The sequence below is a fragment of the Crocuta crocuta genome, unplaced genomic scaffold (genome assembly GCF_008692635.1).
Source record: "Crocuta crocuta isolate KB4526 unplaced genomic scaffold, BGI_CrCroc_1.0 scaffold70, whole genome shotgun sequence".
In the NCBI taxonomy this organism is placed as follows: domain Eukaryota; kingdom Metazoa; phylum Chordata; class Mammalia; order Carnivora; family Hyaenidae; genus Crocuta; species Crocuta crocuta.
The window spans coordinates 6,490,573-6,508,948 of NW_027528417.1; the positions used below are offsets into that span (position 1 = coordinate 6,490,573).

At 48.2% G+C, this 18,376-nt stretch overlaps 2 protein-coding genes across 2 annotated transcripts in view; both read right to left on the bottom strand.

Annotated features, from left to right (window-relative positions):
* ULK4 (unc-51 like kinase 4) overlaps positions 1-18,376 on the bottom strand; it is a 540,134-nt gene that overhangs the window by 16,550 nt on the left and 505,208 nt on the right. The window lies entirely within an intron of this gene.
* Positions 15,951-16,590, bottom strand: LOC144223696 (inverted formin-2-like). The gene is made up of 3 exons (XM_077754521.1): positions 16,449-16,590; positions 16,310-16,371; positions 15,951-16,041 (listed from the first exon to the last, which is right to left on the bottom strand). Exons 1-3 carry the CDS (start codon positions 16,581-16,583, stop codon positions 15,996-15,998), a joined length of 243 nt encoding a protein of 80 aa, XP_077610647.1. The 5' UTR covers positions 16,584-16,590; the 3' UTR covers positions 15,951-15,995.

An 18,376-nucleotide genomic window follows, 5' to 3' on the forward strand; every position in this document is an offset into this window, starting at 1 on the left:
GCCAGCAAGGGCATGGAGATAGGACCCGGTCTACCCAACTTCAAAACCCGTGCTCTTCCCCGGAGACTACTACATCCTCACATCTGCTGCTGAACACCCTGCAAAGCTGTTGGCTGGTTGGCTGGATAATAAAAGTAAGGGGCTGACTGATGAAGTGTGGTTTCACCTCCAGCCCCTCCACCCCCATGCTGGTGATCTGGTGCAAAGGCTTGCCCACTCTGTGCTGCTGGGCACCCAGCCCCTTGCAAACCATATGGCACCCTCTGCTCCCCACCATTGTCGTTGACTCTCATCACTTCCAGTGGGAGCAGGGACCACAGACTCTCTCTTGTAGACTGAACTGTGGCTCCAGAGAAGGACTCTGTGGGTCATAGGGTTGGTAAACAGTTCCTGATGTGGCATACCACCTGTGTGGTGATTTATCCCAGTACTTGGTTACCAGGAGGCTTTACGCATCCCTCCTGGCATCTGTGGTTGGAGGTCTGTCCTTGCTGCTGATGGGAAGTGAGTTATGGGTTTTCTGGGTTGCCATTATGGACTAGTACTTTCTATTCTCTTCACAACAGCCCTGTGAGAAAGGTCTTCTATGATCCCATGTTAGAGATGAAGTGACAGTGGGATTCCCCCACTACTGGTCAGTAGTGGGGCCGGGATGGAGACCAGGTCTGGCTGGCTCTCTCCACTGCTCCCCTTGCCTTAATCACCACACACCCTCTGCCTTCCCCCTGCCATCAGACTCTGGCTGCAGAAGCATCTGACATAGAGACAGGGCCAGTGTCTGAGTGGGGAGGGTAGGAGCGGACGTTACCCATGAGTAATGAGAAGGCTGACATTCTAGTGTGGGGGGAGCCAGCCCCCACCTGCAGGAGCCTGGCTCCCTGGAGGAATGGCTGGGCCTGGAGTGTTTAGGACCACAGCTTCTAGAGCTAGGGTCAAAGTGGGGAGCACTCTCCTTTCAACTGACATTTCCAGATTCGGATGGGCAAGCTGATGTCAGTGAGAACACACCAGTGTGGGAGGATTTTCTTTTCTCTTGACCTTTCTCTCCTCCTCCTGGGGTCCATATGCTTCCCAGTCTAGCCTGACACCTCCATTCTCCTCTCCTGCCTGAACTGCTGCCTGTACCTCTGGGCGCCTGCTAAATCCAGGGGCCATGGAGATGATATGCTTCAGGATTTGAATGTTTTTCCTTTTCATCCCATAAAATATGATTATTTTCTAGAAGAAAATTATCCATATCTGCCTCCTTCATTTTAGGTCAGCCAATTCTCTCATCTCTCTGCGGGGCAGTAAAAATGCCCTTATTGCTTAAAACTGTCCATAATTATATCAGTTTCTGGCCATTAAATCTAGCAAGTTTAAAATGTTGAATATAATATAGCTGGTTTGGGAAACCTTTTAGGCCTGATCCAACTGACAAGTTACAACAGCCAGGTCCTAAATATGTGAGGAAAAAGCAGTTTTAATTGGCAAAGAATTATGATTGTGGACCTTGTGTGGATATAAGGATAAACTAGAGGATGGCCCAGAAAAAGTTCTGGTGAAAGAGAGGATGAGACCATGCCTTTCTCCTCAGAGGACCTGATCCAAGTGCTTAGAAAGGCAAACATGAGGGAATGGATTTCCAAGGCAGTGGTACGCAGATGTCAACCATGGGATGTGGCTGCTATCATTTCCTCACAAGAGAAAATATTCAAGGTAGCAGCCATCATGTGATTAGGGAAGTGTGAGAACTTGGGTCACAGGAAGTAAGGAGTTATGTGAGTAGTTGGAATTTGAACTTGACCCCAGAAAATTCCAGGTCATCCTTAGGAATACTGTATGAGGTGTCTATTTGACAGTGGGATCCCTAATTTGTGGTGTGACATGTAGGCGTGTAAGGGTGGGGGCTTTGAGGTGGGAAAGAAGCAGGTAGGAGAAGCGGCTTAATAGTACCCATTGCCAGCTCTGTTTCCGACCCTTCTACTGGATGAGGAGACGAAGTAGAGTCATGTCGATGTCAGGTCTACAAGGCTTCCTTCTTTCCTCAGTTCCTCACTCCCCCACGTGAGGACACTGTCAGCCGCTACACCAGTGCTGTCATTCCGTCATTATAAATGAGAACAATCAGGAAAATGCTTGCAATGTAAAGTAAAAAATATAAAATAAAAACACACGTGGAACAGGACTATAATAATATAAAATGGGTATGGGCACTTTCTACGTTTGAAGCCTCTGTTGTTATAAGAAAATTACGCACCTAATCCTTGCTCCCAAGGCCCTCAGTTTAGTGACAGGTGGGCAGAAAAGAAGCCACAACAGCACATGGAGGACATGTGAAACGCTCTTTTGGCAACTGTAAAGGGTCCTACAAACATTAGTTAGCATGAATCTATGCTCGAGATGACAGGGTGTGTTGAACACCTACTATGGGCCAGGACTTGTTTGGATTCAGGGGATACAGTGTGTGCAGGAGTGTGTGTGTAAGGGTGTGAGTGCAGAGCTATGGCTGTGAGAAACACAAGGAAAAAGTAAATGTGTAATGTGAGATAGCAGCTGGAGAAAGTAGAGCAGGGGGAGAGGAGACACGGTGTGTGGCTGGGTGGCCGGAACAGTCTCCCTGTGGACAGGATGATGAGTGCGCCAGCCATGAGAACAGCCTGGGGACCCGCATTCTGCAGAGGGGCAAGGACAGCAGCCACGGTCCTGAGGTGGGAATGACGCCGTGGAGGCTGGTGGCCCGCAGAAGCAGGGAGTCAGCTGGGAGGGACTACAAAAATGGTCCAGGTGGTGACAACGGGGGACGAGGGATCAAGAGTTCACCTGCCAGTCTGGGATCCCTGAGCACGCTGCCTTGATCCCTCCTGACCTCCCTTCCCACTGAGCCTTCAATTAAGCAAAGACAAGATGTCACTCAGACCTTAGTCCTCCGTGGCAGAGACTGCACCTTTGTGGAAGCATGAGACAGCAGGTGACAAGGATAATGAGTGTGTCAAATGAGCCAACCCTTTATAGTGGGCAAAGTGTCTACACAGTCCCCTTTGAGGGAATGCGAGAAAAGTCTGCATCCTAGACTTCGTGACGTGGAAACAGCACCCTTGAGACTTCTATCTGGAAAAGGTGGACATAGTGTACATTTGAAATGGGTGACATGATCACACACCAATTCTCAGAGTGGAGGGGGGATAAATGCATCCACAATTACTAGTAATCTCTTAAACAGACTTAATAGATGAGCATTGTGGTTTTGGGTAACTACTTTTTAATAAACAGCAAAACCATTACCTAAATGAACAAAGTCTTCAACCAACTCCTGAAATACATGTCATGACTGGAGGAAAAGTCAGTTGGTCATGGCCAGCCGTGAATTCTGCTTATGACATGTTCCATGAGTAGAAACACCTTTACTTGCAAGTACAGGAGAGACAACATGGCGGTGGGGCCTATTAGCCTGCCCCTACAGACCCTCAGGGAAGCATGACAATGGGCTTCAAAAGCATCATGTTGGGCTCTATAAGCTCAGACAGAGGGGCTCAGGGAAGAGGGACATGAGAGGTCAAGGCCGAGCCAACACCCCAGAGTCCTCAGTCTGGGCTGGGCCCTGGGGCTCCAGTCAGGAAGGCAAGTGAGGGGCCACTTTAGGGCCCATGGGCAGACCTGTAGCCACAGGAATCACAGCCAGAAACAGTGTGGATGCAGGGGGTGGCCTGCTTTGGAAGTGACCTGCATGCCTCCCTGGGATTCAAGGCAGGTGGCTTCCGTGAGGCTCGCTATCACCTCAGCAGCATCTTCAACATGCGTCAGATTGAGGCTGGACACAGGCAGGCAGAGCCGATGGGGATGCCTGAGCCAAGGGTCTACTTTTTTCTTTTTCTTCCTTGCCCTGTCCTCCAAACTTCACCTTGGACTTCTGGGACTCTCTAAGGGAACATTGAGGGCTGCCGAAATTTCCTCAGATTGATAAAAGTCGGGAAGAAAATGAAATGGAAAGAAAAATTAGAGCACATTTGGTTTACATGATTAAAGCACCTATTCATCAACATCTAGGCCAGAAAATGACTGCTGGACAGCTGAACATTCCTGTGGTGGTGGTTATTTTTGTTGAGGGACTTAATCAAGTACTGAAAGACTTCATTTGGAAGCATTTTAATAATGACCATTTTGAGAGAGTGAGTAGCCCCTGTGAGCATCTCATCCTCCTCTCCCTCAGGCAGACCACAGCATGAGGACAGTCCTTGTGGGGCCTTGAGAAAGGCTGGCTCCAGAAGGAGCAAGGGGAGGGGTAGAGTCTTTGGATTTCACCTCAGACGCAGGTCAGCTGTCAGCTGCTCCTGAAGCACCCATTATGCCCAGCTAGGTGGTGATGGGGAGCTTTGTGTGTGGCGAGGGTGGGTGGGCTTGGAAAACTCCCAGGAGAAGCCTGCTCTGCTCTGGGCAAACCTGGTGGCCCATACAGCACGGAGCAGACTTGGTATCTACAGGAAACAACTTCCTGGACAAGGGTCAAACTGGCCTTGGGATAAAATTAACCCAAGCAAAGTCTCAGAGGCATTGAGGGCAACATCAAAGAGCCTGGATCTTCCTCTGTAAAAGGCTTTGACAGGCTGAGTTGACCAACCTCCACAAGCCTCTACCCCTCATTCTTTGTGGGTATTTCGTGGGGCCAGGGTCGGGGAGGGAGAAGTGTGGCTGGTGTTGGTGACTAAACAGGGGCCGGAATCAAGGGAATTGTGGCTACCATGTGGCAATCACTCATGGCCTCCTCCTGGGCCACTGGGGGCACTATAATAGGGAAGCCAGAGCTTTGGTTTAAGGGAGTCTCTAATGGTGGGTCAGAGACTCTAGAAAAGCCTCAGGTTGGCTGCTACATCGCTGTAGGGCAGAGAGAGACACCAAGAGGGTCTTGTAGAGCTGAGGTCCCGGAGCTCTGAGACCCACAGGGACTCCCTCTCAACCTAGGCCAGGTACCACGGGGGAAATTCTCAGGAATAGGTGGTTTGGCCACAAACGGGCTAGACCATTGTTTCTCCACCCTATCCCCATGGCTCACAGTACAAGGTCAAGCCTCTTGGAAGCCCAAGAACACTGTCCAAGAGGAAAAGCTTTCAGATGAGGTGGCACATCCAGGTCTTCCATGTGCTTCATGAGCCCCAGCTCAAATGCCAAAGTATCCTCAGGAGGTGTTCACTGAACAGAGGCAGGAAAATGGATGGAGAAAAGGATTTTCCAGGCGGGGACAAGGAGCTCTCCTACTCCTCTTATTGAAGTGTTACTACTATCCCTTCCCTCGGACAGCTTCCTCTTACTCCCTTGGTCCCTCAAAACCAAAAAACACTCTGCATGGGAATGACTGACATAGAACCAAGCCAATGCTAACGGCACGGTAGGGCTGCCTGACATCTTTTAAGTAGAGGATGTGGCCGTGTGTGTGTGTGTATGAGTAAATGTGCTGGGCGGGGGTGGGTTAAGGCTTTAAAACACTTTCCTTAGATAACACTCACTTATCCTGAAATGAGGAAAACAGTGAATGGCAAAGACGGGGAAATCCTAACATATTTTAACAGTGTAACTTCAGCAGGACTTTTGGGTCTGAACCTGACAACACTGGTAAAGTCCTTCACATGCATGACCCCAACTGACCTCAGAGTGAGCGAGGTCCTGCTCCCATTCTCATTTTCCAGATGAGGAAACTGCCGCCTTGAGAGGCAAAGTGGCCAGCCAAGGTCTTCTTGACGCAGAACCCCTGGGCTCAGTCATCAAATGACACACTCCAAGCTGGGAGGGGTGTGACCTGCAATGTCTGTGAGACCTGGATGGCCTGCCAAATAGGCCTTAAGGTGTGACTGCAGTTGATCTGCTGGCTTCCTGAGAGTCTTGCTCCATATTGGTGCTTCTCGGGTGGGGGTGGTTTGTTCCCCAGGGGACATCTGACCATGTCTGGAGACATTTTGGGTTGTCACAACTGGGGATTCTGGGAGGTGCTAGTGGCTTCCAGCATCTAGCAGGTAGAGGCCAGGGAGGCTTCTACACATCTTTTATACCCAGGACAGCCCCACGATAAGGAATTATCTGACTCCAATGTCAACAGGGCTGAGATTGACAATCCCTGGGTTCGACACCAGATCCTTGTTCAGGCAGGTTATGTCACCTTCTCGTGGAATACTAGGATGTCTGAGGAGATTGAGAAGGCTAGCTCCACCTGTCCTGATTCTCTTCCCCTATGTGAGGCTGTCTTGGACTAGCCTTTGTTTGCCACACAATACGCTTCCTTCTGTGGTATGGGGGGTCTGTGACCATCATGGGATGTATCCCACCCCAGGATGAACTTGTGCTCCAAGGCTGAGATATCTTGGAGGAGTAGCCTTGCAGGCTCCCACATTCTACCATCCCTCGGGAAGCTCCAGAAAGTAAAGGCTTTGCACGCAGCTGCTGCAGAGCCGGCCAAGGAGCCCGACCTGAGACGGGGCTTGCCGGCCGGCCCCTCAGTTGCTCTGGGGACCCACATGCTCACCGGCTACATGGACTCGACCAACCTAGGGGGCCAGACCAAACTGGCATTCAACTGTCACCAGCTAGTTCCTTTTGCCCACATGACCCGCTTGAGTAAAAATTTCAAGCAAGCTTTATTTACTCCTCTGAAATTAGTTCTGTGTGAGTTTTAGAACAGGTCAGCATTCTGGAAAAAGTAGAGTGGGATGAGCACGACACCCTTTTTTTTTTTTGTATTTAGAATATAATTACTCAATCATCATTCCACGATATTCCTTGGAAGTGGATAATTTCATCCTCCTCCATTAGCTTCACTGATAGTTTCAATGCAAATCCATGAAAAGAAGGCAGGCCACAGCCTTCAATATTACATGTTACCCAACATGTCCTTTTATAGACAATCCTAGAAACAGACATTGGGCCTAGGATAGATGAATGAGTTCTAGGAATTGATGGTCCCGTACAAATGCAGTCTTCTAGCACATGGATGAGGTAGCTTCTGGAGAATGTAGCCTGATCTGAAAGCTCCCTTAATTACAGATTATTATGAGGCTACAATCCATTTCACCCCATGACAAAAAGGCACCATGATTCAGTTGCTACCTTGATGAGATGCTTTGGTTCATGATAATGAAATGTGAGTTGAGATCACAGGAGTTCTGGCACTCTGTTAATGAAATGCAACTTTATGAAAAACAAATTCTTATGCAGATTATCGACTTAATGGACCTTCATATGGTTCCTTTAAACAGTATAATCTCCACGTCTCTTAAAGTTACTCAAATGATAAAACATTTCATTTTATAGTTTCCTATGAAATTAAATTACTTAATAAAAGAGCTGGGTACAATAAAGTATTTGAACAGAACTGCAGTTGCAAGGGTGCTGGGGAAAGTCCTTGACTCCGAAAGCTCATTTTTTCCCCTATCCTCAATACTTTGTGATGACTCAACCTTTAGTTTGAAGGTACAATGAAAATACTATTTATTAGTATGAATTGTTATGTGTTAAAATTACATACTGTTTTCTGTTTAGATGGAGTATATATATAATATATATAAGAACATTTGTGGGTCCAATTCTGAGTTCTCTATTCTATTCCATTGGTCTATGTGTCTGTTTTTATGCCAATACCATACTGTCTTGATGATTATAGCTTTGTAGTAGAGGCTGAAGTCTGGGATGGTGATGCCTCCCATTTGGCAATGAGAAAGAATGAAATCTGGCCATTTGTAGCAACATGGATGGAACTAGAGGGTGTTATGCTGAGTGAAATAAGTCAGGCAGAGAAGGACAGATACCATATGTTTGCACATATAGGTGGATTAGGAGGAACTTAACGGAGGACCATGGGGGAGAAGAAGGGGAAAAATAATTGGGGAGAGGGAGGGAGGCAAACCATGAGAGACTCTTGAATGCTGATAACAGAGGGCTGATGGGGGTGGGGGAGAGGGGAAGGGGAGTGATGCGCATGGGGGAGGGCACTTGTTGGGATGAGCACTGGGTGTTATATGGAAACCAACTTGACAATAAACTTTTTAAAAATATATATATATATGTAAGAACACACACACACACATCACATCATATAAGCATCCCAGGATAATGATAGATAAGGCTGTTGGCTCAATTTGGAGAACAAGAGATCATCACTCTTTTTCACTCATTTTCCTCACTCAGAGGAAAAATGATCCATAATATACAATAAAAACCACCTGCTCGAATAGAGGTCCCAGAGTTCAGAGATAAGAGGTGAGGTGAACACAGTCAGAGAGGGGAGGATATAAATGCCTAACCAAGAAAGGGTCTGAGGGCCAGGCCTAGACATCCAGGTAAGGTACTCACTCCACCCAGCTGAGGGTCCTTGACCTTGAAACAAGCCCCTGACCGGCTCCATGTGGACACTTATCCACCCCTCTTCCCAGGAGACTCAGAGACTTGCTCTGCACTGCTACAGGGTCTCAGTCTCAGAGTCAGGAAATAACAAACAAAGACTGTAAGTCCTTTCCCTTCCTCTAGATCTGTTTTTTCCTGTTTGTTTTGTTTTGTTTTTAGCTTGTGCTGTTTTTTCTCTGAGTGTATGGAGTTGGGGCAGATTCGATACCACTCCAAAGTTCAACCTCTGCCTTTCATTCTTGGATCCAAGATGGTCGTGAGGCAGCATTATTTTAGCAGCTGGTCCTGCAAACATGTACTGAATATGGTGTGCCAGGCACTGTTCTAAGCACTTAGAGAGGAATTAGCTCATTTGAGCTCCTAAGAGTTAAACACTGTTAATGTTTCCATTTCATATAGGAAGACATTGTGGCACAGAAAGGATACATTTCTAAGGAAGCTATTAAAAAGCTTAAGTAGGGGTGCCTGGGTGGCTCAGTCAGTTAAGCGTCCAACATCAGCTCAGGTCATATCTTGCTGCTTGTGGGTTTGAGCCCTGTGTCAGGCTCTGTGCTGACAGCTCAGACTCTGGAGCTGCTTCGGATTCTGTTTCTCCCTCTCTCTGTTCCTCCCCCGCTCACATTCTGTCTGTCTGTCTCTCTCAAAAATAAGATAAGCATTAAATATATTTTTAAAAGCTTATGGACACTGAAATTCAAATCCATAAAATGACAAAATCTGAGAAAAAGTGCATTTTTGTCATCTATTCATCTTTTGGGATTAAAACAAGTGACAAAGATTATTATAGTAACTCTTCTTTTTCTAAACATGACATCTTCGTAAATTATTTTTTTTAACCATCTGTATCACATGTAGTTTTTACTTAGTTGATACAGGGCTTCTAAAATTGTGTTTTTTATGCTTTTCTATGTCTTTTTTCTATTTCCTCTCACTTTCATTCTGTCTTCATGTATTAATTTTTAACAGTTTTATCAAGGTTTCATTGACATGATAAAGTACACAAACAGAAGTTATACAATCTGCTAAATGGTACATACGTAAGTGTACAATTGTACATATCTGTGGAACCAACACTATAATCCAGATCGTGAGATAATCACCATCCCCAGGGTCTCCTCACGCCTATTTGTAATCTCTCCTTTCTTCTCCTCTCTGCTCCCACCCCCATCTCCTGGCAACCACTGATCTGCCTTCTCTCACTATATACTATGTTGCATTTCATAAAATTTTATAGGGGTGGAATCAGACAGTGTATAGACTCTGCCTTGTTACTTTCACTCCGTATAATTATGTTGAGACCCATCCATGGTGTAGAATGTATCAATAATTCATCCCTTTTTATAGCTGAGTGGTACTCCATTGTACACATGGATATTCTAGTTTGTTAATCTGATCACTTACTGAATGACATCTGGGTTATTTCCAGCTTTAGGCTATTACAAATGGAACTACCATAAACTCTCATACGCAGCTGATAGGAATGTCATGACCACTTCTGATGACCTTCATCTCTTTGTGCTGATACAGCTTTTAATCGGGTATTATCTTCCAACTGAAGGGCTTCTTGAAATACAGGTTTGTCTGCTGTTAATGAGTTCTTTCAGCTTCTGTATACGTGAATGTGTCTTTTTTGTCTTTGGTTTTGAAAGATATTTTTTGCCAGATATAGACTTTGAAGTTGACAGCTTTTCCATTCACTACTTCAAAGGTGTCGTCTCATTGTCTTCTCTCTTGCATCGTTTCTAAAGAGAAACTGGCGTCATCTTCATCGTTGTTTCTCTGTACGTAATATTTCTTTTTCCTCTGGCTACCTGAGAGCTTTTCTCTTTATCACAGGTAGTGAGCAATTTGACTATAATGTGGCTTTAGTTTGCATGTTTCTTGTGCTTGGGGTTCACTGAACATATTGGATCTGTGGGTTTATAACTTCCATCAAATTTAGAAAAATTCTAACTGGGGTGCCTGGGTGGCTCAGTCGGTTGACCATCCGACTTCGGCTCAGGTCATGATCTCACAGTTCGTTGGTTCGAGCCCTGCATCGGGCTCACTGCTGACAGTTAGCTCAGAGCCTGGAGCCTGTTTGCGATTCTGCGTCTCCCTCTCTCTCTGACCCTCCCCTGCTCATGCTCTCTCTCTCTCTCAGAAAAAAAAAAAAGTTAGAAAAATTTCAACTACCATTTCTTCAAATATGTTTGCTGCCCCCTCTTTTTCAGGGTCTCTAATGACACACGTTAAGTTACTTGAAGTTCTCAAAAAACTCCTTGATGCTCTTTATCTTTTTATTATTCTGTGTCCCATTTTGGATAGTGCCCATAATTATGTGTTCAAGCTTAGCTTTTCTTCTGCAGGGTCTAATCTACTGTTGATTTCTTCCCATGTATGTTTCATCTCTAAGATCCCTATTTAGGTCTTCTTAAAAGGTATATATTAATGTCTCTTATAAAGGGGTTAAGTATACGAAATGTGGTTATAATAACTTTTAACATCCTTGTCTGTTAATTCTAACATCGGGGTCAGTTCTGGATTTGTTTTGATGGATTGTGTTTTTCTGCTTCTTTGTATACCTTGTAATGTTTGATGCCGGATATTATGCAATTTGCTCTGATGCTTGATACTTCCGTATCCTCATAAATATTCTTGGTTTTTGTTTTCAGGATGCAGTTGAATTACTGGAAACATTTTGATGCTTTCGGGTGTTTCTTTTCTGATGTGTTAGGAGGGTCTGGGGCACTGCTCAGTTTGGGGCTGATTGTCCCCTGCTACTGAGGCAAGCAAGACATTTCTCTGTATTCTACCCCATGCCTTGTGAATCGTGAAGTTTTCCAGTTAGGCTGGTGGGAACACTATTGCTGGCTCTCTATGAGCACCAGGCTCTGTTCCCTTTAATCCCTTTGGATAGATCTTTCCCTGGCCTCACACACAGGTATTGATCAATACTCTATGAAATATTCAAGGGGGATGAGCTGTGGGTCTTTGAGGTTCCTCTACGTGCAGACCTGACTTCTGCTCTCTGGGGCTGTGTCCTGAGAACTCCAGCCGTCCTGGACTCTCTGGACTCTAAGCTCCATCTTCTCAACTAGGGAGACCTTCTGGGCTCTACCTCAGTGCCCCTGCAGTAGGATGTAGCCTGTGAACTCTCGAGCCGGGGCTACCATGAGATTCACCTCCCTGTAAATTATCTCTCAGGAAGCACTATTTTTCACCGCCTGATAGCCAGTGTCTTAAAAACCATTGTTTTAGAAATAAAATATATATATTTGTAAAATTAATATTTTCTTGTTTGGTGGTTGTTTTTCTTTCGGGCTGGAGGGTAAATCTGTGCCCTCTCAGTCCATTTTGCCCTGAGGTGGAAGTTCTCATGTGTCAATCTGTAATGCTTTCACATTCAAAATTTATCCAACCTTTTCTCTATTCTTGGGGACCTGGGATGTTTCTAGCTTTCCCCTTTTTGTGCACATGCACTAGTCTGCAGTATACTTTAAGCTCATACAGCCACACAGACAGCCAACAATACACCGATATTTAGTCACAGTGGTAGTATTTTTCCTTAGAAGGCAGAGATTAATTGTATTAAGAAGAATAAAAGGGCTAGGTACTGACTCATGGATTTAAAGACGGATGGTAACCACAGAATCTCAAATTCTTATTTGTAGGAATATTTGGGCACCGATGTAGCCCAGTTCATTACAGGCTGTGATATAGGGTACCTGCCTAAAATTACTGAACTGGAATATAGATTCTGCCAGGCTTGATTCACCGTCATTTCCGGAAACCTCAGCAGGCAGGGCCATCTGTTACATTCTGTGGCACTGTGCTCCAATCCACTGGGGCTCCTCTGCCTCCTGTGTCTCATGGCCTCATTTGCTTAGGATTTCTATCTACATGGTGGTAGGGAAGGTAAAGGGTGAGGGGAAGAGATGCCTACCATCACAGCTCCCCAACTGTGGCAAAACCCGGATGCGGGGTCTGGTCCACTGATAGTCGTGTGAGAACACCTGAGGTGTCTGTGCCCTGCACCACCCACCTCACTGGCTAAGAGGTCGAGTCCAACGGGGCCAAAGGACAGTAAGCCAGGTTGTTGCACAGCCCTCATGAAAAATACACAGACAATCAATCATCCTAAGGCTTGTGGTGCTGAATGAACGTCCCAGAAGATCCAACTAATCTATTACTTCCTATAAAGAATAGTAGGCCAGTGATGAGACACAGCAGGAACTGCTATTTGGGCTTTGGGGGATCATGAGGTTGGTGATGCCCTATCACAGGGGAGACCTGGGAAGTTCTCCTCTTCACTCCTTGCCTGGTTAGAGTCAGCCTGCTGGTTGCAAAGGACAATTGAAGAGCACCTTGTTAGCGGTTACAATGAAGCATTGGTATGGGTTTTGCTTTTGTGAGTATTTGTCTTATTTGACCTGATATTTAGGTGATTTTGAAACAAACCATTAAGTACATAGAAACAAAACATTAGATCAAAAGATCAAACTTAAAAAGGATGCCTACAAGATCAAAGCCTCCTGTTCATCCTCTCTTGCTCCAGGAGTGTCTAGCAGAGGGAGAAAACATTTCTTTTGAGAAATATTCTTTTCAAAGAAAGATTAGAATCCGACTTTCAGAGAATGGCCGAAGGGTGGAGAGATGATAAAGGGTGGAGAAAAATTAGTAACGGCATTCGGAGCGAACCTCTTGGCTACCAGTCCAGACAAGCCGGTGCCTCCATTGGATGTTTGAACGCTCATGAGAGAGCAGCCCAGATGCTGGTGAACTTGCCCAGAACCTTTCCAACTATCCGCAGGGGCCAGGGGGCAGGGAGATGGCGTGTATCCAGGAAATGCAAGGCTCTGCCCAGCCCCCTGAAGACTGACCCAGCTGCTGCTGCCCTCGGCCCCCCACACAGAGCGGGTGGTTGTGGGCTGTCCTCGCCGCACATGGGTTTTGCCATAGAGTTTTAAGGAGGGGACGTCAATGCAGAAAGGACTGAGAACCAGTCCCGTTCCCAGCCCAGTTCGAGGATTCCACAATGACAGAATATGTACCGGACGGGACTACTGTTGATCTGCAAGGGTCTGGCTTATTGTCCTAGGGGAGAAAATGGGCTAGAGGAGGTATGTCTAGGAATGACAGACACCTGCCCAGTGGCTGACCTCAAAATGTGCAGGTTCAATTCATTCACTAGGTTAATTCTCTCATTCTCCTGTAGTTGCCAGATGAATGACAGGATGTATAGAACAGGCCTGGCGTCCTTAACCCACATGCAACTTAACAAAAGACTCCTTTCCCAGAGCTCTGGGGATTCCTGTTCTGGCCACCTGAACCTTCGAGCCTGCTCTCCAGGGCAGGCCCCTCACTTGAGATCTCATCTGTGTCCTTAATTTGCCCCAAGACTCAATGTTTTGGACCATCCCTTGCTTCTTTGGACCACCCCAGTCAAAGCCCCAGCCCTTGTACCCTTGGCTGAGATAGGAGGTCAGAGGAGAACAACAGGTGACAGAGAAAGAATAAAGGCTCAAGACAGGCTCACTGAGAGGCGGCCCTCAGGGCTGAAGAGCTCCTTATCTCCATCCTTTTTTCCACAGTTATGACAGAAGTGTGTCTGCAGAAAATCACAGTGTGCGTGGAAACCCATACAAATGGAATCAAGAGGTAAAGCAGACACTGGGAACACAGCTGTGACCTGGATCACAGAGGGCTCACTTGCCCAGTAAAAAACTACAACTGAGTAAGTATAAGATCGATTGAATAATAATAATAAACCTTAAAGGGCAAAACATGAAAATATAGCTCACCAGAAAAGAACTCATATGGTTTTTGGACAGCAAATTGCACTTAATCCCATTTACAGTAAGTAAAATACAAATTACAAACACAGCAAAATATCGTTTCTGCCGACTGGTTGGCAAAGATGAAACAACCAAGGAGGGAGTGTGAAAGGTGCAGTCTGTAGTGGGGGTGTGGGGGTGGCTCGGTGGGGGAGGCACCTGACTCTTCATTTCGGCTCAGGTCATGATCTCACGGTTCATGAGTGCAAGCCCCGCATCGGGCTCTGCACTGACAGTGCCGAGCCTGCGTGGGATTCTCCTTCTTTCTCTGCCCCTCCCCGTCTTGCGCTCTCCTTCTCTCAAAAGAAATAAAACTTAAAAAAAAGCAAGCTGCCATTTGTGTAAAGGGGGCAGAGAGTGGCCATCCAACCCTTTCCTGTATATGCACAGGCACCTGTTGACTGATACACAGAAAATGACAGCACTGGGGGCCTCCCGAGAGGAGAATTTGGTGGCTGGAGAAAGGGGTGGAGGAAAGATTGTTCCCTCTATATTCTCTTTACTGACTGAAATTTGAGCCTACGATTATCTTAGAGCTGTATTCCTTTTGTCAATATCTAGGGAAAGAAGATCCTTTCTGGAACCTTGTTCTGGTGGGTGTGCGGCCGTGCCATGCTGAACAAGGGGCTCCATCCATATCTTCAGAGATTGATATATAATAATTTCCTTTAAAAAGACAATAGACCGGGGGCGCCTGGGTGGCTCAGTCGGTTAAGCGTCTGACTTCGGCTCAGGTCATGATCTCACGGGTCGTGAGTTCAGGTCCCACATCAGGCTCTGTGCTGATGGCAGCCTGAAGCCTGCTTTGGTTTCTGTATCTCCCTTTCTCTCTGCCTCTCTCTCTGTCTCAAAAATGAATAAACATTAAAAAAAGAAAAAGACAATAGATTGGTGCATGATGGTCTGTGAAGGTCTTTCATATATTATCCTCTTGAATCCTTGTAATGAGCCTCTGAGATGGGTACTATTTTTATCTCTGTTTTTCAGACGAGGCAAGTGAGGCCCAGAGAGGTCACTTTCTTGAGCCAAAGAGTCAAGTTCCGGAGCCTGGATTTGGCACAAAATTATTCTGGTGGTCACCTGAGGCTGCATTTTTGGATCTGCCCAACCCAAAACTCAGAGGCTATGAAGCTTCCAGAAGCCATGTGGGGAAACAGATGAGGGGGTAAGGGCAGCTGGAAGGCTGAGGCTGTGACAAGGGGCAGAGGGGCCACCACTTTCCCAAGGCCTGTCCAGACCTTTAGGAGGAGGAGGAGGCAGGGCACACGGTAGAGGGAAGGAGAGAACCTTCTCAAGGACCCAGGAAATACCTCAGGCTGTGGCCACAGACCTGCCTAAGAGGGGAGGGAGGCCGGGGCCGGGCAAAGAAAGATGGCTCCACGTGTGTGCTCAGGAGGGACTCAGGAGTGGAGATCTGGGGAAAGGCTTCCCACCAAAACTGCACAGAGCCTTCTTTCTCTTCCGTGCTCAGGCCTTCTCTCACCCAGGGTCCACTCCATCCCTCCCTGTCTCTTGCCTTCAGTCTCTGTACAAAACTGGGAGTGACAGTTACCCGGAGGCAGAGGTCAGCCTGCTCCCCAGGGACACCCCTCGTCTCCCCCAGCTGTGCTTCCCCAGGGCCCCGGGCCCAGTCTGTGTCTTTCTCCCTGGTAGGACACTGTAAATCTGTCTTAGAACTGTTCTTTGTGCAAACCATTTCCCAAACACTGCTAAGAGGCCCTGCAGAAGGCAGGTGGGGGGGGGGGGGGGCCCCCTGTGGGCTCCTGGGGCCCCTGCCAGTGCTGGACTGCCCTCGGCCTGCGACATCTCCGCCGGTCACACCTGTGAGGTTGCCGCGGCCCAGAGAAGGCGAACCACCTGCCTGGGTCACACAGTAAGGAGGCTGGGGGCTGAACAGAGCAGTCTCTGCCTCCCCCTTCCAGGGGCTGCTCACGACCGGGCTCCCTGGCCGGAGAGCCCAAGACCTGCGGGGGGCGCTGCGCTCTGTGCCCAGGGGTCCCAGCTGCTGTCTGGGTCTCCGGACGGGAGATGCACTTCCCGGGAGCAGCCTGCAGAGGGCACTGCAGAGCCCGGGTGGGAGGGGCCGGTGAGGGTAGGGGGCTGGGCAGCAGCGGCGCTGTGCCACTCACCATCGAAACTGCTTCAGGAAGATGTTGAGGTTCAGGCTCTTCTTGGAGTCCAGAAAAGTGATCTGGAAAACACCCCCGGCCTGGTGTTGGTGCCCGGGGAGCCCCAGAGGCCCCTGACCGAGCCCCAGCCCGGCCCCACCTCCTTGGGCTCCTTCCTGGTCGGGGCCGCCGCTTGCTCCTTGGGCTTGGCCTCCGGGAAGCAGAAGAGCCGCTCGATGCTGGAGAAGTCCGGCTCCACCACCTCGGGCTCCAGGCTGCTCAGCAAGGCCCACATGGAGCTGTGCTCTGTGGAGGCGGTGCCCTGGTCAGGCTCGCGCCACCCCGGGGCTTGAGGGACGCGGGGAGCCCTCCTGTTGCCGTCACGCCGTGTGTATGCGTGCGGACGCCCGTGTGCCCGTGACCCGGCCGGGTGGCAGGAGGCCCCGGCCTTGACCTGCTCTGAGCATCGGCGCCCAGGGGCCCGGGCGTGTGGGGCTGTGGTGTCGGAGCTGCCCATCAGATGCAGGGGTGCGTGTGGGAAGCGAGGCTTTTCAGAGGTGACCCTCTGACCCGTTCCCGCCAGCCTCCCCCCCACCTGGATGGACGCATGGACAACGCTCAGCGGGGCCCATGNGTGTGGGGGGGGGGGGGGAGCTCCCTGCTGGCACTGCGGCCACATCAGAGGGCCTGGGGCAACTCTAAGTGCTCATGGTGACCTGGTCGAAGTCTCCATGGTCAATGGCAAGGTCAGGGTGGGGGGACTGAATCTGGTGGCAACAAGGAGGGTGCACAAGAGCTGAGATGTGGAAGGCCACCAAGCAGGTGAGACGTGGAAGAAGGAGGTCAAGGAAGGCTGAGCAAAGGGCCAGGGACGGACGTGTTTCTTCTCACAGGCAGGAGGAAAGAAAGTTGTTCTTGTTTAACTCGGTGGAAGGAAGGACAATAGGGCCGCGCGGCAGAGAGTGGGATACAGTTTCCTGCTGGCTTGAGAACTGAGATGATGTGAAGAGAGAAGCAAGGCGGCTTCCTCTTTCTGCCCCTGGGATATGGGTTTTGGCTGTGCATGGAAGAGGATGCTTATCTTTAGATTGATTTTTCTTGGTCCAAAATTCAAAAGCAAAGTAAGATCAAATGGGGGCCCTGTGGGGTGAATCTGGTTGTGTAATTTCGCTCTGCAGAGCTCAGGACACAGAGCTGGGACCGACAGAGGACACATTCTAGCTTCTCCCCCCACCCCCACCGAGACGCAGAAAGTGTCTGGGAGTTTGAGCACTCTTCAAATGCTGTCTGACTAGAGATTTGGGTCTGTGGAAGCATCACTCTTCTCTGAACAAAATCACCACAGTTAAGAGCCTCGAACCCGCCTAGGATGACAACGTTTGCCAGAGTCTAAATGCAGGAACTAGAGTCATTCTGGAAAGTACTGTGCTGAGTTTGAAGTCATGTTTGTTCATGAGGTGTAGTCCAGTGAATTTTATTATTGGCCAGGGCTGCACATTTGAAGACAGGGTCTACATAGTTGGTTTTCTTTAAAAAAAATTTTTTTTAAATATTTATTTATTTTTGAGAGAGAGAGAGAGAGAGAGAGAGAGAGAATCTGAAACAGGTTCCAGGCTCTGAGCTGTCAGCACAGAGCCTGACACAAGGCTCAAACTTGGGAATGGCAAGATTATGACCTAGGCCAAAGTCAGACACTCAACCAACTGAGCCATCCAGCCAGCCCCCACTTTTCCTTCTTAACTGAATCCCAGGTATGCACTTCTCCACATGGCTTTCCACATGGCTTTCCACATGGCTTGCCTCAGGGAGGCTGAGCCCCAGAGGTTGTTTCCAACTAGCCTGGGCTAATCCCAGCCAAGACACTGGGACAAAGTCTGTGGGGAGCTTCCTGGGAAGTCCCCTTCTCCAAGATGTAGGCAGAACCTGGAGAACCTTTGGAGGGTCTGTCTTGGTGTGACTTGGAACTGGTGCCAACGGCCCACTACAGTCCAGCAAAGTAGCTCATATGAGGAGGAGGGCGATTCAAGAATGAGGAGTAGGCAGAGCCTCCTGTGTCTCTGGACTCCTTTCTGGGAGATGTAACATGCT

Bases quoted from the DNA above. Each gene is read 5' to 3' on its own strand.
- LOC144223696 (XM_077754521.1), bottom strand. From the start codon at position 16,583: ATGTGGGCCTTGCTGAGCAGCCTGGAGCCCGAGGTGGTGGAGCCGGAC. The intron at 16,372-16,448 runs GTGGGGCCGGGC...GGTGTTTTCCAG, and splicing joins CCAGGAAGGAGCCCAAGGAG to ATCACTTTTCTGGACTCCAA. The intron at 16,042-16,309 runs GTGAGTGGCACA...TGTGTGACCCAG, and splicing joins TTCCTGAAGCAGTTTCGATG to GCAGGTGGTTCGCCTTCTCT.